The sequence below is a fragment of the Micromesistius poutassou genome (assembly GCF_964030765.1).
Source record: "Micromesistius poutassou genome assembly, chromosome: 8".
NCBI classification, from domain to species: Eukaryota; Metazoa; Chordata; class Actinopteri; order Gadiformes; family Gadidae; genus Micromesistius; species Micromesistius poutassou.
This window is the reverse complement of record NC_140278.1, coordinates 12,308,180-12,330,672: the sequence shown is the minus strand read 5'-3', so window position 1 is coordinate 12,330,672 and position 22,493 is coordinate 12,308,180. Positions and strand designations below refer to the sequence as shown.

The 22,493-nt window shown below is 44.2% G+C and overlaps 1 protein-coding gene across 4 annotated transcripts in view; it reads right to left on the bottom strand.

Annotated features, from left to right (window-relative positions):
* Positions 1 to 14,699, bottom strand: part of oxr1a (oxidation resistance 1a) — a gene marked incomplete at its 3' end in the record, with an annotated part of 48,562 nt that extends 33,863 nt beyond the window's left edge. For all 4 annotated transcript variants that reach the window (XM_084471710.1, XM_084471713.1, XM_084471711.1 and 1 more), the window contains exons 1-2: positions 14,423 to 14,699; positions 4,195 to 4,277 (exon numbers count right to left, since the gene is read on the bottom strand). In XM_084471710.1, the coding sequence (XP_084327836.1) occupies positions 4,195 to 4,277; positions 14,423 to 14,561 (222 nt within the window). In that variant the 5' untranslated portion in view covers positions 14,562 to 14,699. The remainder of the gene's footprint in view (positions 1 to 4,194; positions 4,278 to 14,422) is intronic.
* Positions 14,700 to 22,493: the final 7,794 nt, after the last annotated feature.

The following is a 22,493-nucleotide window of genomic DNA, read 5'->3' as shown; positions in this document are numbered from 1 at the left end:
AGAACATGCAAACAATAAATACAGAAATAAAAAGCCATAAACAAACAATAAACCCATCAAAGGCAAGCCATAATCAACACAATTAATTGAGTAAATCACCAAACTGGGAATTATTCTCCAGAAAATGTTTTAATCATCCATGATGCTCCATCAGAGCAGCCATCGCCCCGGCAGTTTATAATGAAGGGAGAAGCCTGGCTTTAGCGTTACAGTTGCTATGGCAACCTCATCGTTACTTCCCTAATGGCATGCGTACTGTGTGCAACTGCACTCTGGTCGATCATTGGGAGACCTAATTTTGGATCCATTACTATGTTGGGGTGGCGGGCTGGGGAGGGCAGCTAAGTCACATCATGTTGTCTCACAGGGACACAGAGCAAGTGGGGCAATGTTTATGTCTGCCTGGCAAACCGCCATGCATTGACAACTAATGGCTAATGTCCACATTGGTACTATACAATATTTGTTTGTATAAAATAACATTCAACACAAGATTAAAAAGTGCTTTGCTATGGGCTACGGCTAGGATCTATGTCTACACCAGAAAGCGAGTTTAATGTGTACGCATTCCTTCCTGTTCCACCTGACCACCGCTTGGGGCAGCGACCGCCTGCATGCGGACGGCCTGCGTCAAAGGGGAAACAGCCAGCACTGTAATTGTGACTGGAAGGTAATAGCAAATGGCTCTGATCTCGGATGTTATTCACACTTGATGTTCCCAACACAACCAAAATTCATAGCTGCTGTGGTGTGTTTACCTCAAAAGAGTGGTTTTGTGAAAATCTGAAATTTCTTTGAGCTAAGAAAATTGGAACGAGTACCCGCTGACATTTGGACTGTGTTTTCTAGGATTTTTTGAGGGGCATTTCTCGCACACCAAACACATCATGCTCTTTCAGTCCTCCATTATTCCTCTTCCTTAGAATCGTGTTCCGAGGAGGGTCTTTAGAACAGACACATACGCATAAACCCCCACCGCCCCCATCTGCATCTCCATCTCCCTCCGAGCAGTGGATAATGCAATAAAAACTGGCGGCTTGTGAGGATGTTGATGGGGCTCCAATTGATGCTGCTCCACCCGTCTCGTGGTGTACGTGCATGCACACCTTTGTGTGCGGTGTGTGTATGACTCATCTGATGGTCGCACCTCCTGCCCACTGTGTCTCCTCTTAGTCAAACTGTCTGGCGAGCAGCCTCACCATAACATGCAGTAGGCCCTGCTTCTGTTGTTGTTGCCAAACGCTTTCCTTTGCGGCTATAGGATTAGTATTGGGAGTTGGGAGCTGCAACTGTGATTGCAACAGCGATTGGGCAGCAAAAAGCAGAGGCTGTTTTGATTGAACCTGTCAATATGTCATAATCTGTATTCCTAGACACATTCTAAAAGGAAAGGAGAAGCATATGTACCCAACGGACGATTCCAGTCACCTTTAAGCCTGTGGAAACTCGAGCTTGGATACGGGGAAAATTTGGCATTTAGTGTCGGTTAATGCAAGTCAATGAGTTTTCGGCCGCCTCGATTAAGCTCCACGTGATGGCAAGGTTAGCAATGGTGCGTAGAGGATAAACATAATAATGAATAGCGTTCAACGTGTACCCTTTGGCCCCCATTTGGCTACAAGTGAAGGTGCCCCCTGTGGGGCTGCTGAGTGCTAACACAACAGTAGCACTGTTGAAGGCTCATTTCATCTGGAGATGCTCTGTCTGGTCTTTTCTAGGATGGTAAAGGCTTATTCTCTGGTAAACAAGCTAACGGAGCTAGCTTCTGCTGCATAGCCTGATTTGGGTTCTGTGTGTTTTTGGTCTGCCAATTTAGCGCAGCTTCAGCCTAGGGAGTTGAGACTATTTTAGTATGTTATTTCCAGGTGTGCTGGCCAATCCCTGGGCTTGTGGATGGCTGTAAAAGGCAGGTTTTAACAGCATTTATGGATATATGTTCATTCTGAGGAACATAATGGTTGCCAGAAAAAAAATAAAGAATGTGTGGGTTATTCATTATTATTTTTAATTAAAATGAAGTCTGCCATTGGGCAACTGGATCAGTAAGGAATTAGAATGAGGAAACATTTCTCTGCAATGCCTCCTCCCCACCCCCAACCCCTTACACGAGTTGCGGATGACTTTATGATAATGTCGCTCTCAATAATCTGAACATTGTCTACCATGCCTTCCTCTTCCGCTTCCTCCATCCCTCCCCTGGCCCCCTCTCTCCCACTCTCTCTGGCTAACTCTAAGCCTACGCAGATGGAAGTGAGGGTCCGGCTATAGACGGTCACCCTTCCCACGGTGTTAGGGTTAGCGTGCGGACGCCATTGTTGGGTAGAGCCCTGGTCGTCCATCAACATGTTCAACCCCATGGTGACCGGCACCAGGAGAACGATGGCTAGTGTGTGGAGCAGGATTGCAGTGGGGGCTAAAGATAGAAGAAGCCCAGGGACAGATACCAAACAGGCAAGGGTGAGATGGCTGTGAGCGCTTTCTGATAGAAATCAGTTTTTTTCCTGGGTAATCTCCATGCCTTCCATCACACACACACACACACACACACACACACACACACACACACACACACACACACACACACACACACACACACACACACACACACACACACACACACACACACACACACACACACACACTCTCTCATCCAGCCGCTTCCCCTTGTTTTTCTAGAAGGACGTCGAAGCAGTGACAAAGTGTTCTAGCCCCTGACAGATCTCCTGCTGTCATGGTGTCAGTAGGGGAGGGGGACGAGCGACCTGTCAATCATGCTGCTGGAGCCAGCACAGGCAGGGAATAGGGTGTTGTTGATGTTGTTGTGTTTGCAGGTGTTGGTATACAGTTGTTGTGACTGGGGAAGGGAAGACGACACAGAAGAAGTCCAGAGACAACAGAGTTGCATTCAGTGGATCGCTTACATACTAAAACGAAGTGAAGAAAAATAAGATACAAAAAAAATTAAGAAATTAAATGTGAAATTCTGGTCATGAACAGGTCATATGATTTAGAAATCATCACCACTGACACTCTACCCCACCTTTCCCTGGCTCTGCAACTCCCCCCTCCCTTACCCCTTCCAAATTATCTGTCCTTGCTCCCTTACGTTTCTGCTCCCTATTACTGCCCCCAGAAACGCACACACAGACACACACAAGCGCAGAGGGTCAGAGCTCAAGCCCGAGCCATGTAGCCCCTCCACTGTAGCCACGGAGACGGCAGCTGGCCGTCTGCTGCAGCTGGATCTCAGGGTCATTTCAAGAACACACCGAGGCGAGCGGGAGACGGCTCCATTTTCAGTCCGCGGCCAGAAATCTGAGCTTCCTCCACCTTCCATCGCTTTCTCTGTTCGCTTTGCCATCCCTCTCAACCAAACAACCCCCCCCACCCCAATCCTACACAACAAACTAAATCAATAGAAATGACTGTGCAGTTGGAAGGTCATGTTTGAGAGCAGCGGGCTCAGTGGTGGAATGCTCGCTGATGGAGACGGGAACAGAAACAAAACAAATACGGCTCCCGGCAGGAGAAGCAGTTCCTCTGCTCCCTCCCGCACGAGTGGATGCACACAGAATGCAAAAGCAGTGACACCTCACATTCTCTATGCATCAGGAAAACGGCAATGCACAATCCCTTGCGACGTGGTGAAGAGCATGCTTTTTGAAACAGACTAAGTCCTCCATCGTTTGACAGCATGGGCTCCTCTCTCTATCTCTGTGTTCCTCTCCGTCTTTCTCTCTCTCTTTCTCTTCCTCTCTCTCACTGCTGCTGTTGCTGATCAGCCTGTGTGCCCGTGCACGGAAGCCGCATCCCCATTTATGTAAACACTTGCCAAAAGACGCACACGTGTTACACCGGCAATATACTGAAATGCTCTGAGTACTAAGGCACCGAGCATTGGCAGGCAGAGTGCCACCACAAGCACAACACACACCGTCATTCGCTATGTCTACGATGTGCTGGAAGCTTATCAGGCTAAGGCACACACACACATACACACAGACACACACACACACACACGCACGCACGCACGCACGCACGCACACACATACATACAAACACACAGACACAGTAGCATTAAAAGAGAGAGGACGACCGCAAAAAAGGACAGCGGAAAAATAACAACAACAACACCACCAAGAACACGGCTCCAAAACAAACCCAAGGACGGTTTGCTTGTGCTGCGTTACTCACAGCATATTCGATGGTCCCTTTGGGTCTCTGGAAAGACATGCGCCTTCCATCCTTCTTCTCAGGGGTCTTCTTCTGTCCGGTATCTGAAAGCAAGCGAGGCAAGGTGCGCATTACATTCATGTTCGTAGTCCCCCAGCTTGTCACCAGCCGCTGTTTGCCAGACCCACGGGTGGACAGCTCATTCGTCAACAGTGAGCCTGTGAGCCAGCCAGCCGGAGACCACACTCTCTCGCTCGCTCTCTCTCTCGCTCTCCCTCTCTAGCTTGCGTTCTGCCTATCTCGCTCTCACTGTGTCTGTGTTTCTCTCCTTCTGCTCTCTGCGATGCAGGCTCTCTTGTGCTATCTCACTCACTCGCCCGCTCGCTCACTCATTCTGTCTATCGCAAGCTCTGCCTCTCTCTCTCTCACACTGGTGCCGTCTTCCTCCTTGACTCGAGCTTTATCCCTCTCTCCCTCCCTTTCGCGCTCTCTCACATACACCACACAGCGCAATTACAGGCAGTGAGCACTGTTCATATTGTCTCCTCCCAGTTGCCTCTTGAGTAAGGCGACCTCCAACACATAGGGATCGAGATGGAGAGAGAGAGAGAGAGAGAGAGACGGAGACAGGGAGCGCGAGAGAGAGAGAGCACAAGAGCCAGAGAGAAAAATAAAGAGAGACAGAGCGAGAGAAAGACGTAAGGGGAGCGAGAGAGAGCGAGAGAGAGAGACGGAGACCCAGAGAGAAGAGAGGGCGAGAAAGAAAGACAAAGACAGGTGACTGTTGGGAAGATGGAGGGATAGGATGGGGGGGGGGGGAGATGTACTGAAGGGGACATAGATGGCCGATCAAGTAAGAAAAAGGCAGGATTTATTATTAAGATACTGGAAGAAGAGGTGAAGAAGGTTTCAGGCATCAGACAAACAAGAGCATTAATGAAACAGTGTAACACAGAAATACATTTGATTTAGTATTTCCAAACAAGCCACTTGTTAAGTTTCCCCGGCAGGGTTGTTTGGTGCAGTTTGCCTGTTTAGACAACATGCTGGATCAGAACATAATGGTGAAACTGGTTAGACATTGGTGGATTCTGGTACTAGGATAAAACACTACAATTAAAGATATATCCATCGAATCATAAAACCATCTATCCTGGCTTCACTAAAAGCTCTGTTACCAGACCGGTAACAGATGTCCCCCAACAAAAGATTATTGGATCAATCCCATGAAGCCATCCATCGTTATATCAATCGCGTTGAAGGTGGGGGCGGTGGATGGTTGGGGTGCAAGCCGTGGGTGAGGCTTAGATGTAGATCACCAACAGTGGATATCAGCCCGGGAAGCAAATAAACTGTTTTTGTGTGTGGAAAAAGGCATGGGGGAGGGTAGGGTGAAGGATGGTGGGATAGTAGACGAAAGATCTGGGGGGTAGATAAAGGAAAATGTGAAAGAATTGTGGCTGGGCTGGTGTGTGCGTGTTAAAAGGTAGGGGGTTGGGTCAGAGAGGACAGAGGTATGGGGATGAAAGCAAGGAGATGAAGGATGGAAGAAAGACAGAAGATGAAAAGAGAGAAAAAAGGAAAAAAGCCAGGAGAACGAAGACAGGCTGATGGGAAGGCTCTGGAGATCTAGAGATGGAGGGTGAAGAACTTGCTGTGTGAGCCGGGCACACACAGCAAGGGCAGAAGGTTGTTAGGGAATGCCTAGATGCATGCTGGGTATAGGAGAGCCCCAGACAAGGTTCAGAGATGGCTCACTTGGCTTCCACTGAGGGTTAAGGTGGAAAGAGATTACCAAAACACATAATTCGCTGCTGCATACGCGTCCAGCTTAACACCTTTTACTGTTTTCCTGGCCGCCTGAGAAAACTGAGCATTCTCTTTACTGCTGCCTTTGTCATCGGGCGTCTCAGCTAGCTTATAAAAATGAGTCATACTCCCAGAGTGCTATTTCTGGGGCTCGGTACTAAGTGTTAGCGCAAGGGAGAGGGAGGGGTGGGGGGAGATAGGGCCAGCTTCAGGTAGAAACATCAATCTGTAAGAGAAACGGCAATCTTTCAGTCCTAAAAAAAAAAAAAAAGATTAAAGCCAGTGGAAAACCTTGGATCAGATGGCGGTGTTTTTCTAAGCAAGCACGATGGATAGGAGCACAACAATGAGCAAAGAATGGAGATGCTCAGGTCAAATGTTTTACGTTCGGGTTCAACTTCAAATCAAGCATGTTTCTTTGCAGCTTTTCTGTGTTGGGCCAGACGATGCATAGAGTAGCACACACTGGGATTCAGCATTGTCTTAAAGCATGACCCCAGTGAGCGGTACTGAGGTACACCCCAGACGGGTTTTGGTCAAGGGGTATATGATTAGAATCTCTGATGACCCACAGCAAGGCGAAGGCACGGCATATGGGATTGATACACATCTGTATACCTTTGATTCTATGTATAGATTTCAAGTAAATAAAAACAAATCATCATTATCAGAATTTTTCAAGGGGCTTAATTATCTTACAGATGTTTACAGTTTAAGCCTTCAACACTAGTTTAAAAAACAATTTCCCAGATCTCCTCCAATCATTCTCAATGTCAACTGCGACTGGCAGTTGATTAGTAGTTACGAACGAGCCATAGCCATCTGAAGTCACAGTAAATGGAAATTAATATTGTGGGTGGATGTGGAAAGGATTATATTGCAGTTGTAAAGTCACAAGGTAGTGCAGTAATTGTTTTATGTTGACGGTCTCCTCATTGACCTCATTGTTAATGTCAACTAGTCTAAATTAAAAACATAACCTCAGTATTAGCTTTTTTCCATTATTCATAAGATATTTCACAATTCCAAGCAGGCTGCACAAGGAACCAACCACAAGATAAAATGTCATGTGGCCCAGATTGCCAAAAAAGTACTGAGTGAGAGGGTCGAGCCCCAGAAATACATTAGCAGCTGCAGGGGTGTTGTATTTGTGCTAAGGCTGATTGCTCCAGGTGAATCTCACTGTATAGGGCAACATTAGAAGGAGTTTTTAATAACACCAAGTCCAGCACAGGAGTGTCTTGAAAAAGATCTGGACTCATTCCATTGCATCCTCTACAGTGCTAAACAAAGCTCATAAAAATATATTTTTTCTTTAAATCATTAACTTCCCCCATTATACATTAGGCTAGATGCTAAATGAAAAGTTAAGATAAGCCTGTTTCAAAGACGTGTTAGGGAAGTGTTGAGAGCACACAAACAAAACAAAAGGAATCCTGTGACTTTTCAAATAAAACCCATGATAACGTCACACTGTTAGCTAGAGGGAAAACAAAGCAACCACTGGGGGGAAATACGAATAGTTGGCTACACCTACTATCCAAACTATGTCATCGTGCAGAAATAGAACTGTCTGTTGTAGGTGTGGATATGGGACTAAGGTTTTTCATGCCACTCACTGTTATGTCCACTAAATCAGAAATTGGGGAACTAGGAATAACAGGTGATAGATCCTCTCTTAGAAAATTACCATAACCCAGAGACTATCCCAAAGATATTATAACAATTATGTAGTCAAGTTAATGTTTACAAAACACTTAATCTGAGGAGAGGTGGAGATATAAGATATGTTAAGATATAATCATTTGTTTGTATTTATATGAACCAAAAAGCTTGCCAATACATTTGCAAAAGAGGCTGTCTAAGAAAAACAACCAGGCTTTGGAGTTTCATTGCTGAACATACTCAGATAAGCGTTATAAATAAAACCTAGCCAAAAACACTAGCCAGTGTGCACTATGTGCTCAGAGGTTCTTCTGCCTCCAACCTAAGCCCCGCCCACAAAAAAACTTTATTTTGTAGTGACAGAAAAGGGGTCTATTATGAAACAACCTGTTGCAGGGGTTCACCAAGGTCAATAGATCATCTAATGGATGGCAGAGCAAAATAAAAATGAGTTACTACCCAACAAGCTATCCGAGTGTTGCCACTTCCCACACCATTACATTTGGCCTTATTAGCAGCTTGAATAATCACAACACAGTGCAAACACTGGATTGTTTGTGAACCGCCATGCTGTCCTACTGGGTGTGTGTGACGGGAGAACAAAGCGAAGCTCACAGCTGACTGAAGACGTCAACAGTCGTGCACGGCAGTCACAAGGCCTGTTCCCTGCCAAAGTAACCCTTACCCCAACCCCCAATGCATGATGTGTGGTGGGAGTCGTGGGATGGATGTTAGCCAGTTGTATCTGGATGTGCGGCCATTACCCGTGGTGGTGGTGACAAGTTCCTCGAATGCATGTACTCTGGGCTACAAAGCCCTGCAGTCTTGTTAAAAGCATCGTTGTGAAACCAGGTCCTGAGAGAAATACAGAGAGCAACCTGCAGACAATGAGTCATTTATTGCCCCATGGTCAGAGGCTGTGTGTGTGTGCTAACTTTGTCCGATGGCGAATGGTAAGAATGGTCGACTTTAATGTCTGATTGCCTCATCTTCGCTCTTCTGAAAAGGGTTTGTTTGGAGTGCAGGGACCCAGTGGAGGATGGGCAACAGAGCAGGACATGTGCTCACATCGGACTGAACATTGGCTTGACTGGAGATTAGTGCAGCTTGGGCCGCTGGCTGGTAGTCTCTCTTCCTCTTTCCATCTTACAAACAAAAAGCAGAAAAACAGCTTGCATGAGGGCCTATGTATAGATCTGTGGACGGCTTTTTGTGAGGCCATAACATGCTGCCCATCGGCCGAGTGGCGTTAAAATGCCTGTGTCTGTTATTGTCTGTCAAAATCACATCTGTGTGTTCAAGGTGACCTTGGACATCCCATGGAGACACTACCCAGTCCTTCATCAGAGTATAGCTTCAGAGGCGAGGTAGTTCATGTTAATTCATGGCGTTCTGGAAACTGCCTTCTGTATCAACAGAATCTGTTGCCTATGAATCATTCAGATTCCACTCATGGCTGCTAAAAATATCATGCCCTCTGTCTGTTAACAGCCATGACAAACTGATGCCAGTTAAAGTCATGTGGATGGGGGGGGAGGCATTTTTTTCCAAGTATATGACTACTATTCCCTCATGGACCACTACAACACACAACAAAAGCAGCCAATTTCCCCTCGCCTAGCTTTCTGCAGCCTTCCCATCGTCCATAAAATCCCTGTAGATATTTTTAGAAACCCTCCACACACAAACACACACACACATTTTGATATACACCCGAGTCAAACAGGTATACTGCAGAACGAGCTAAACACTTATAGGTGGGGGACAGGAGGCCGTCTGGTAATGAGTCAATTACCAGACAATTAATACATCACTTATTCACATATACTCTCCTGATCCGGCATTTGTCATATCTGGTGAGAGATGCAAAAGGTTGCGAGGAAGAAATAGAGTGGCCAATTTCCCCAGAATAAATGCCTAATCAAAACAGAATTCATCCTAACATGGTGTGTTTTCTGTACGCAGAGGATGCGTTTTGAAACCAAGGTAATCCACTCACCAGGATACACTGTACAAGACTGTTGACAGCCAACGAGCAAGACACACAAAGTACTATCCTCGCTTCAGCCCCATTAGCAATGCAACTTGTACATGGATTACATTACTTAACAGTCAAGAAAACCGTAGGGGAAGGTGTGTCAATGTGGTTCATACACTAAGGGAAATCAAAGTCACGAGAGAGAGAGAGAGAGAGAGAGAGAGAGAGAGAGAGAGAGAGAGAGAGAGAGAGAGAGAGAGAGAGAGAGAGAGAGAGAGAGAGAGAGAGAGAGAGAGAGAGAGAGAGAGAGAGAGAGAGGAAGTGCTTACACTGCACAGTGTGCTGTGTCAAGAGAACATACACCTATGGCTCCTAACTGCCAGGCTGGCAAGTAGTACGAGCCCTTTTCTAATGTCATGAATACACATGGGAGGCTGGAGCTGTCACCTAAAGCATAGGAAGACCCTGCATGACAGCCAGCTTCCTGAAAACAAACCCACAATCTCTATATTATGCTGCTAAACCATCATGGGCCAGACTATGTGCATAAAATCACACAAGTTTGCACAAGTGAGTATTTCCGGGTACATCTCTCTATCTCTATCTCTCTCTCCCTCTCTCACGCACGTAGTTGTAAGCAAACCGAATTAGTGTGTGTGCACTGTTTTGTTAATAATAATTAAGCACAGAAGGAACCTGATAGGAAGCAGTCCATGTTGTCCCTTCATCTGGTTAGGGAACATCTCTGAATGAATATGAATCTCAATATGAGTCTGTCTACAGCTCAGTAACATTTAGTATCTTTAAACACAACGCACTGTAAATGAAATTGGTAACATGAATCATTTTATTATTACCATAAATTATAGCATAGATGATTATGGAAAAAATGCAGTTCTTTTAAATGGTTGTGGACCAGCGGGGAGCAGTCAATTGTTTCTATTGTATTGTATCGTTAAATGGATACATTCTATGTGACGATTTCTTGTGTTATTTAACATGTTTTATACATTTAATTAAACAACAACACATGTCATGTTTCCAATGTTTTACACTGTACAATATAACCCTGCCCAATGATGATCCATTCACTGAAAATCATCCTGTCTGTACTAGTGCCTTAAAGGTCAGTTGTTTTTTTCTTGTTTTTTTAAATCTATTCAAAATCAATGACTTCAATATGGAGCAGGAACACTTTTGTATCAGCCGCGAGTAACACACAGATTACTCGACTGTATCGATCCATACCAACTGCACTGCCCTGGTGGTGCAGCAAACAGCCTGCATACCGCTCCAGTGACCAATCATTTGGCTGTAAGGGTTATCGGCCAAGTCTCTAGATAAATGCCAATGACATGGAAATATGCGCTTGCGTTTGTCTGCAGAATGATATGACTGGCCTTTACAGCAACATTTCCTAATTTGGCCAGGCCTAATGAGGAAGAGGAGAAGAGAGCGGAACAGGGAACAGCATGTGTGGACCAGGCGGCCAGTTGTTGGTTACAGCCTGGTAGCATCACCTGTTGGAAACATCCCACCTCCCCCACTCCGACTCTGCAGCTACTCTTACCTCTCCGGTTACAGAACTGATCAATGGAATGCAGAAGTGATGAGATAATGAGAAACACAAACTTTGCATTACCATCACTTTTATTGAGGCCAAAAGACTGTCGCAGCCCAAGTTTCGAATTTTCAATATGTTCGGTCCATATGAAAAAAAAAGCTTAGTAAATTAGAAAAACCTAGAACAATCGACTCAAATAACTGAGTCAGTGCAGGAGTACACGACTTCAAACAAACTGTGGCCATGGCCGTAGTTACTCAACTTTAGGAGCACTTTGAGGACGGAGTCATGAAAACAGTGCACCCCACCTTCTAACAGACAGAGACGCCTCACCTATCAGGCAGAAAGAGCAGCCCACAGAGCTCCACCTCTCCTCAGATCAATCTGCAGGGATCCCAGAGGAGACCATGTGACAATATGATGGACCTTATGCCTCTGTTTAGTCACAACACCCAGCTAATTTATCCCGCAGATATGACAGCTTTAGTGGCAAGTCCTCATCCCTTTCCAGACAGCAAGGGCAAAGAAAGAAGTAAGATACATGCCATATAAATGGAGCTGGTGAAAATAAATTAAGTTGAAAAGTCCCATACGAGTTAAGTAAGTAAAGGATTGGTTTTCATACTGGTTTGCTTTTGTGGGCATGAGTTGAGACGGTTTTAAAATACAGGTCATTGACATAGCATCAAAAAATAAATAAAAAGGTGTTTGTGTGTGTGTGTGTGTGTGTGTGTGTGTGTGTGTGTGTGTGTGTGTGTGTGTGTGTGTGTGTGTGTGTGTGTGTGCACTGTTTCAAAAAGGTTGTTTCACACACACACAAAAAAAATACTAAATGATGAATGACTAAATGAAAATAAAGGAACTTGCTCTGACAGTTATTCTACAATCTCACTGATGTCCTACATGTAGGCTACACCTGATTTGATTTAGGTCTATCATGTCTGTAAAGTGTGATAACAGACCAGAATACTAAATTACGCTGAAAAGTCCCCACATGATTACAAATGTTTCCCAAATGCAACTCCCATTATATCTATGATGACAATTTAACCGCAAGAATTACAGCTATTTCAACATTGTCGAACATCTATGCCTAATGGTAAGAGAGAGAGAGCCAGGGGGTGTATTCAACCTATTTTGACAAGTAATTAGTCTATAATCAGATTGTATAACGAGACAGTGATCGAACCTCCCTCATCAGTACAGCTGACAGGAACACATTCACCTCGAGTGCGCGCGCCTGCATGTGTGTGTGTGCAAAGCTGAATCAGCAACACCCTGGGTATTTAGGTTGCACGGCCATGCTGCTGGATAAGTCACCGTGTGCACTATCATGTCTCCTATCCTGTTTACACACTTGTTAGTGCTACGATATGTTTTAGTACATATTTTGTACTAGGACATTTAATTTTAGATGGAACGAAAATCCATACAATGATTATCAATGCCGGCGGGTTTTAAATATTCAATAAAAAAACTTAATTATATGAATAAAATGGATTTATATAAATATAAATATGGATACACTCATCTGCCATGTTTGCATTTGCATTCTCAGGTTGATGCATTAACAGTGTCATCAAAATGCCTTCCAACACTGGAACCAAATGCCTGTTCAGTGACATTTGCCTGCGATTACAATATGTAATCGGTTATCCATTAACTGACAGGAAATGTCAGCAATTCAAAGGAGTCAAAGACACCAGTTTCCTGAAGCCTTGTCAATTACGGATGCACCGATTCAAGATGTGGCCTACCAGTATGTACATGCTACTTTTAATGTTGTTACTTGTGTGCTGATGTTGAGTCGCCTGGGTCAGATGACAGTGACTGGGTACCCTATCTCCACCAACTTTTGTTGATTTACTTTTGCAATAATTCCCTCATATTTTATTATTTCTCACCTATCCATGTATCTGCCTCCCTCATACCACCAGCTCCCAGAGGCAAAACAGGCCAGACAATCCCAATCCCCATTGTTTTTTTCCCCCACAATTCTTTCCTGACCTCCACAAACCTTCCTTCGGAACTCAAGATGTGACTGTTGACTAACTATTTACACAAGCCCCCCCTCCGTCCACCCTGTGGTTGCAGGGGAGAGAGCAGTACTGCGAGTGCTAATGAACCCGACTGCCATCCGTGGTGTTTCCAGGGAAACAGAGCATTGCATCTTATTAATCTTTGTCCTAATTAGATCCAACAATTAACCCACATGCCACGGAACTCTCTCAGTCAGCCTTTGCTTTGTGAGCCCTCAAAAACACACACAGGCCTTTAGCCTAACAGAGATGAACAGGGCAGGGCAAAAAATGTGCTGCTATTGCAACATTCTGTGTTTTTCTGTTCAACAGACAAGCAAGAGGTTGGGGAAAAAGGAAAACAAAAGCTATGGGTTATTTATTTTTTTCAAAATGCCTGTACAACAATATGAGACTTTGAGCAAAGAGCAGAATTCCAGAGAAAAAATACAAAGGAAATAGAACAAATCAGATAATGATCCCTTATTTGCAAGGAGGCTTATTTAATGTTTCTGATCACTTGTTTGGACATGCAATGGTGGCCGATGTTAAAGGTTATCCCTGCCCTTCACAACACTAACCTAGTTCCCAGGCGTTGGGACGGGTTGCGTTGGGACGGGTTGCGTTATCGACGAGGGAGGGGGCGGGACTCTCAGTTACATGGGTTAAGAGGCGAGAGACAAGGTAGGGACTTCTTATAAAGTGATATCCGCTTTCGTTACCTGTTACGGATATTGCGCCGTCAAATTGTTCGACTACATATTTATTGTCCTTGTCGCTTTTACACCTGTCATGTTCTTATTCTTCTTGCTCCAGGAATTATGAACTGGCGTACATTGCTCAGAGGACATAAGCGACCGGATATAGTGTACGGTAGACCGGAATAACGGTCATATACATGCTCTTCCCTCAGCGTACAACAACATTCATGCCAGGGAATGTTTTGTAAATGCGTTTAGACACATTTAAGTAGAAATCGGCCATGCATACCATGCCTGGTTTCATGCCTGTGACAAATTGTACATTGTAGGCCTACACACATTTGCAATTCACGTGACTTTTGGTTCTGAAGTTGCAGATCGGAAACTTAAACGTGTTCCCAGTCAATTGTGTTATGCTCACTTAACTACAGGAAACGGTAATGACTGCCACTAGACACCAAACGTATAGACAAGTTTATGTAAAAGGGTCGTCGTGAACCCCAGGTTGTCTTACCTGTTTTGCAGATGAAGCTGTCGCTATACCCTAAAGGTTCATTAGTCGATCCTTCTTTGACACCTTCTTGCACTGTCCAGATTCTGTGCGTGATCGCGTCCCGCACTGCTCTGCCACCGAACGACATAATGTAATTCATACTTATACCCCTGAGCTAAAACTAACCTAAGGCCAACGTATACGTATATACTGTACGCACAGCATATACAGCACATCCATGCACCGCAACACGCGTAAACCAACCCAGCAGCGTATAAGTTGTTACTCCAACACATTCCAAAACAGGAACTATCCATTCCAAAACACAACTTTTTTGCCCCTAGTGGTTGACCCATTTAGTTTTGCTTCACAAATACTCCTTAAATAATCCTTACTCATAGCACGAATCAGATCAGTGGTGGCATAATATACAACTGTTGTTAAACCAATAAATGTAAATATATTTTCATAGTAACATAGATTAAAGTTCGTTGTTGATAATGTACTTTAATAAAGGGAGAGAGAGAGAGAGCCCAGAGAGAGCAAAAGAGGTAGAAAGAGTCGAGAGAGAGAGAGAGAGAGAGAGAGAGAGAGAGAGAGAGAGAGAGAGAGAGAGAGAGAGAGAGAGAGAGCGCGAACAGAGAACATGCTTCATGGCAAAATAAGGAAAGGAAACCAACCCATTTTCAGTTGTTGCTAGGATATTGAATAGCCATCAAATGCAGGCGTTTATAGCACCCAAGATAATAACACCCATCTTACATCTATAATAATAATATTGTAATGATTAGGAGTTTCACTCGCCGCTCTGGCAGGTCCAATATAAGAGAAAATATTAGGAGTCTGAGGGTGAAGGAGCTATTATTAAACAATATAAAATGTAAGGGGTGAATAGGAAACCGTCAAAAATCACTTAAACAGAACTTAATGCATACGGGGAAGTGGAAACACTGGAATGTTCTATTTATTTAGGCACAGGTCAAGATAAAACAGGAATAGGGAATTCATGGAAGGAATTCATGTTGTACACATTGAAATGTGTTTTGATGCAAAGAAGTCGAGCCGTTCACTTCAGCACAAAGCTGTGCCAGTGTTTGTGTGTCTGTAAGTAAAGAAATGCATGACAAAATTAGATCAACCAATAACTAGAATACAATATTTCTGGCTTTCACAAATAAATTAGACCCTACATTTAATTCTAGAAAGCCTGCATAGTCAATTTGTTTTGAGTACTACCTCTGAGTTCTCCCAACACCAAATGTGCTCCATCTGTTGGTTATAAAAATAACTACATTTATTGTTATTAAATTACCACAGAGAAGGTGGCTACAGCAAGCATTCAGGACAATATCAAAGATAACATATCCAAATTCCTCGTAGCAACAAGAACGATAACTGTAATACACCTGACAATCCGACAGCCAGGCGTGTAGACGAAAGAGTGCAAAAGAACGCTTCCTAAACCGTCTCTTTCATGGTGCCTTCAGAACCAGGACTCCTTCGCAGTAAATCCACAGTACATAAACAGGCCAGCGACGCAAGTCTATCGACCTGATTCAGAACTGGATATTCCCCCACCAAGACTATATGTTTAGAGCCGTGTCAGACCAGCCTATGGCAGACTCTCCAGAGTCCGGTTGGGCCATCCATGATATATTTTGTTGCTGCGCTACAGCTGCCCAGAGCGGCTATGAAATCAGCTGTGACAACCTCAAGAGAGACTCGCGTTGGCGTTCTCCTCGCCGTTTCCTTGGTTCAGACATAATAAGGTAAGATAGGAAGATACTTTTCTACCGAAGGTGATGCAACAGTAAAATCCATAATCGAGTGGTGGTGAGGGATGTGCTCCTGGCCGGGTTCTCTTGAGGGTTTGGTTAATTAAGATGTGATTCAAGATGGTGGTTTGAAAAGATGATTTTCCTCTGTGCTCCTTTGATTAGAAAGGCATTCATCAGTGAGAGCACGTCATTCCTTGTTTTACTTTGGCTAATATATTTTAATGGATTACCCATATTATATTAGCGGTTCATATAAAACGTAATCGCTTTTGCTATTACGGCAGTGGATATCTGTGAATCTTATGACTTCTATTATACAACCCCTGAGATGGATCGACTGGGAGCAGGATTTAACTATGTCTATGATAAACAGATTTAAATGTATTGCAACCTCTGTAGACACGTGTTGAACACAGTGCTTCCTCAAAGTCTGTTCCTTTGAGAGGAACAAACAGCTCATCGAATAGATTGCGGCACGTTGAAAAAATAACCTACAACCTACAAGAGCCAATTCATACGACAAACAACCGCAAAACCAAGTGCTTTGTGTGAGATCCGGCTGCCACACACCGGCAGCCCCTTAGCGCTGCTTCTGTGTGTGAGGCGTTGTCAAGGTGTGGGAGCAGACTGTTGATCTCAGTGGTTGTAAGGACCGAACCTCATCCCGACAACAGGAAGCAGGCTTTCATTAGGGAGACACTGAACAGCAGCGTGAGGGAGCCACGGAGCGCCGCTGTCAGAGGCAGGAGGCCCAATATTCAAGAAAGTTATTTTTGCATTAGGCTTCCACGCTGAAGTGTGAACACAAACGCGGGATCACATACACACGGGTGAGCCCGCACACACACACACACACACACACACACACACACACACACACACACACACACACACACACACACACACACACTCCATGTTCAATTAACTCATGTGGCACAAAAGCACCTGCTGGCAAAAACAAACACGCATTTCAGCATGTGCTAAACATGCAGGGTCCCCAGGGTATGTACAGTAGATATGTTCTTGGCTCAGGGGTTGTTGAGACGGTTATCACGCTACCTTGCATGCTTACAGGAATAGGTAGAATTCACCCCCAATCAGATACACTGCAACAGGTGTCAGTGTCCTGCATTTGTCCTGAACGTCTCGGCGTCTGGCTGCGGCGGCCAGACAATATGCAATCACAGGTGTTAAAAAGGACTGTCACTAACACCCTCCCTCTCCTCCTGATTGGGGGGCTCGGTGTCCTTGGTGCTGTCAACACAAGAACAGATGAACGTGTTTTTCCCTTTAAGTATTCATGAGATGGGGAGATGATTTGGATGGTAAGAATGGAGCAGACAGAGGGTTGACAATACCAGGCGGAGCGACCAGATCCTCTGGAGGAATTGGGACATTTCAACGCTTTCTCTCACACTGGCAACAAGGTAGGACATCATTAGAAAAAAGAATGACAGCTTTATGGATTGCCTTCTTTAAACGACTAAACTTTTCTTTAAGTTTAGTAAGGACAAGTAAGGACCGGATGATTCAAGATCATAACCATCTCTCCTGGCTTTAACATCCGTTACTAATATATAAATATATATATACTGTAGATATTCTATATTAACAATAATACTACTAATAATAATATATTATTATTATTATTATATTATACTATATCTATAATACAGTCCTTTACAGTGAGAATTGGTAGCAGCCTCCTGCGCTGCCAACTGTGTCAGTTCCACCTACATTTTAGAACTACGATAAATTCCCATGATTGCAATTCACAACTAAAGTGGCAACGAACGCCAATCATGGGAAAAACATAATACATACTCAATCACTAATCAGGCCATAGATGTCATCACTTCAACAGTGCTACATTGAAAAGTAGAGTACTTCCATCCACATTATACAAGGTTACAAGAATAAATATTACAACTATTGCCACATCAAGACCTATTATTGCAATACATTTGATGGGAGTACTGGACTAAAGAGAGACTATTAGAAAATAATCTCCTGTTCCACACAAAGTCAGACGTCATTGTACTAGAGGATTAAGTGGTAATCATTAAACGATTCCTCAGATTTATAAGGGTTTAAGCATCAGCAATGTGAATTCTCCTTTTACAACGATATAAAACTACATACTAGACGTATTCCGCATGCATCATGTTATGATGCCTTTCATGCCTGCCTTTGGTTCCCACAGGCCCACCTCATGGAAAGTGCACATTGATTTTTTTCCTTTTGCCTGCGTCACTTTGGAACCGCGTGAGAACTAATCTGCAAGGTGCTGCTGCAGAGGCCTATTAAGTGCATGCCTTACTGTCTCCTAGTCTCTGCCAAGGAGCTCACCTTTACATTGAAACATGGCACAGAATGGAGCCACAAAGCACGGGGACCGCTGGTGTAGGGCAACAAATACAAATACAGCCAATCTCTCCACCGTGACTAAAAAAACAAGCCGCTGTCAATAAGGGAACGACAGCGCCAACCTAAAAGGGAAGACAAAGCTCTAAAGGGAGATTTACATGAACATCCAATGCTTTTGCAAGTGATGCAGACAAGGATCCCATCTTGTCTGGCAATAAGATTGCATCGTTAACATTGTTTTTATTAGGGAGAATAGATACCTTGAGAGCAATATACAGTGGGCAGACTCCACTCTTTCAAGACAGATATTCCCTCTCCAGTGTCCTAGGGGCTCTGCACTGCTACCCGATCCACCACGACATTCCCTGAAGTAAAAGACGGGCTAAAAATAGGCAGCCCCGTAAACAGAAAACTATAATCACATAAAAGTCACTGCTCTATTTCATTTCTTTATTTTTACGAAAAGCCGCTTGTCACAATCAATTGTATTCTTTCATGCATCTGTGTTTTCCCCTACTAACTCTGCCCTAATTGGTGAAAGAGTGGCCAAAGGGCTTTGCTCCGGGAGAGACAGCCTAGCTCGCCACAGAAGCTATATCATTGAATAGAAAAAAATACATGGTTTATAAAAAGCTAACCATTTGAATTATTATAATTAATGTCATTCCACAGATTGTTTACAGGAAACGTTTACAGTGGACAAAAGGAGCCCGGTGAAAAATATAATTTGAAAAGACGCAAATTATAACTGCTTATTATCGGAGTCCAAAAATGCTTTCAACATGCCGGTGCAATAGGTTTGAGGCTCTAGAATGCTAACAAGCTGTACAATATTTTTACAACTTTAGAATGCTAACAAGCAAGTTAGACATGGTTAACTGGAAATTGCTCACATTTCATTCTAAATATAGACCTTGAGTGGATGTCTGTTGTTTGTTTTTGTTTTTCTTGGCACCCTGTTAATACTCAGTGAGCTACACGTGATGGATGAGGAGTACTGGTCAGGTCCGGTCAGGGCAGCAGGCTATCTCTCACGGCCTCATCAGCCGGCCCTGCTCATGGCCATCCATCCTCTAGGGGTTCCTCTGGCCTGGGGTGGTCCCTAGGACTGATGACCAGTGGCATAACAGAGTGAACACATCCATCTCTCCCCCTCTCTCCCTCTGCATCCCTCTCTTCTCCCTCTACATCCCCCTCCCTCGCTGCATCCCTCTCTCCCTCTACATCCCCCTCTCACTCTGCATCCCTCTCTCCCTCTACATCTCTACATCCCCCTCTCTCACTCTGCATCCCTCTCACTCCTTTTTTTTTTCTCCCTCTGCATCCCTCTCTCTCTCCCCCCCCCCCTCCCCCCCCACACACACACACACTCTCCTTCTCAAGTCCCTGGCTAGCCCACCGTTTATGATGGAAGGAGCAGATGCCAAATCATCTGTAGTCTACAGAGGATGCTTAATTTCTGGAACCAGGTAAAGTAGAGAGGGAGGGAGGGAGGGTGGGAGGAAGGGTGAGTGGCAGGGAGAGAGATAGAGAGAGATGGGAATAGAGGGAGGGTGTGAGAAGCAGAAATGGGGAGGGAGGAAGTGACATGAATCAGAGACGCACCACTGCTCTCTTCGTGTGGGCAATTTATTAAAATAATAATGGCCGGCCTGGCGCCAAAAGGTTGACTCCACAATGCCGCTGACGAGGGGATGAGCTAAGCAGAGGCATCATTAACAACATAAACAAAACAAATTTTCCTTGTTTTCATTTGTGTGTCACCATCAAGTTTCATCTCCGCCTGGGACCCAGCGGACAGGGAGTTAATTGCTTTCTTTTAAAAGTCAGCGGGGGCGGGATGGCGGTTTTTTCCATGTTATTCTAAAGACCCCGGTGCCCACGTGGATCCTAATGTTCCCCGGGAAGTGCAGGAAACGTAAAAACACAGAGACTGCAGTACAGTAGAGTAGCTACATAAGGCTCTCCCAGCGTCTGACAGTCCAGCGTGGGCTACTCAGGGCAGAGTCGCTGACACATGCAGTGCAGTGGGATGTTCAAACATGAAGCAGGAGCAAGCAGACAAAGATGGTAAGAGATAGTAGTAAGAGATCCACGGACTCCCTCTCTCTCTCTCTCTCTCCCCCTCTCTCTCAGTCTGCCATAAAGCCGTCCTCACCCCGAGCTCCCTGCGTTTATCACTCAGCACCACAGATCCACAAGCACACTAAATTGGATAATGAATCTCTCTCCCCGAGGAAGTACACTAAATGGATAATTTGTCGGTTAAATGACGAGCCGGGAACATATTGCATCATCCGAGGTGGAAGTTGTTAGCGTGGTTAAATAAATGCAACCTTTTTTTTGTATTTTATAAAGCCACAGGACCGAGCAAGAGTAAATGAATGATCCAATGAAGTGGTAATGGAGCACAAATAAGGGACTTGGCCGAGCGTGTAGGACTACATAAATGTGTTGTTAATGGTACAAGCTCTTTCTCTCTCAGAGAGTGGCTTTTATTTAAAAAAATAAATAACTAAGCGACAATCTCTCCATAGGTAAATGTGGCTTGTGAGCTTGTGAGGCCGTGCGGAGAAAGGTCAGAGATGATGCACCTTCTACAGGAAGGATCAAAATGGTTTCTTATTCAAATTAGATGCCAAAGATAACATTTATATATATTATATTATATTATATTATGTATATTAATTTTGTGTTCTTCCCTTTATGAGGAAAAGGAAATGGAGAGATGTAATGTTTTCCTGCCGAATGATGATTTAAAGTCGAAGTAATTACATCAGTTGCAATCATCAATCCTCTGTCTGATCATATAATAGAGTGAACATATCCCAGAGCAACACAGCACAACAATGACTATTTGTATTTGATATTATCTTCAACATTTTTGTACAGCCATTGAAGACTTTGCCATTTTTATGAATCAGATGTGCACAGAATGTAACAATGAGCGTGGCACAGCAGCCATGTTCAACGTATTGATGTCCTTAACTCATGTGTATTCAAACTTAAGTTTGCAGAGAACGTCTGAGGCTCTTTGGGTGATCTATGCACATTCATGCAGGTTTATGTAAATTACTACATATGATCTGTTTTTGTACATGTATGTGACTTTTCTTTATCCATTTGCCACACAATTCCTGTAGAAGTTTGCCTGAACTAAACCACACATTTTTGTTAACCCTTTCGTCCACCTCTTCCATCGTAATCATCGGTGGTCATCCACGGCTCACATGCACCATGCAAGACTGCCAGCGTAGAGACCGCCAGAGGGAGGTTCTCAAACTGCAGGCGTGCAGCCTCAGCCTCCAGTGTGACAGTGTGCTAGAGCGTTGGCTAGGACAGACACACTGAGCAATGACCCATGAGCAACACCGCTGCATACTGCAGTGCCCTGCTAAATTAAATCCTCCAGTCATTCTTCCCCTTGGATAAGCCGCTACAGAGCCAAGCCGGCCCTTGAGCGTGTGCAAGTCCTGATGCTAACGGATGGGTTCAGGGGCAGCGGGAGCGGCGTGCATAAAGGTATGTCCTGATGCCCATTCACCATGCTCACGTTTCGGTTCGGTGAGTGTTTCATCATTATTTTTCAAATAACCCAGAATTCTGATCTAGAGTACTGCATGTTCGGTCCAATCCCAGTTGAGACGATGGAGTTTAGGCTAGAACATTTCTAACATTTCTCATCTAGAAAGGCATCTAGAAATCGTACCATAAAAATTGTCCCACCTGAGGATTTGGCTTTCAGTTTCCTCCTGCAGCTTCCTCCACCACTCCAAATGCACACACATTGCAAACAAATTGAGTATATATAAATGAAAGTATATATAAATGCAATGGTTATCACTTACTAAATCTAAATAGGGAATATGTAGTCAAATAATGCCAGTAAATATAAGATAACATTCAGGATAATCTCTTTCTGTGAGTAGCTCTATATAAAAGCCTAT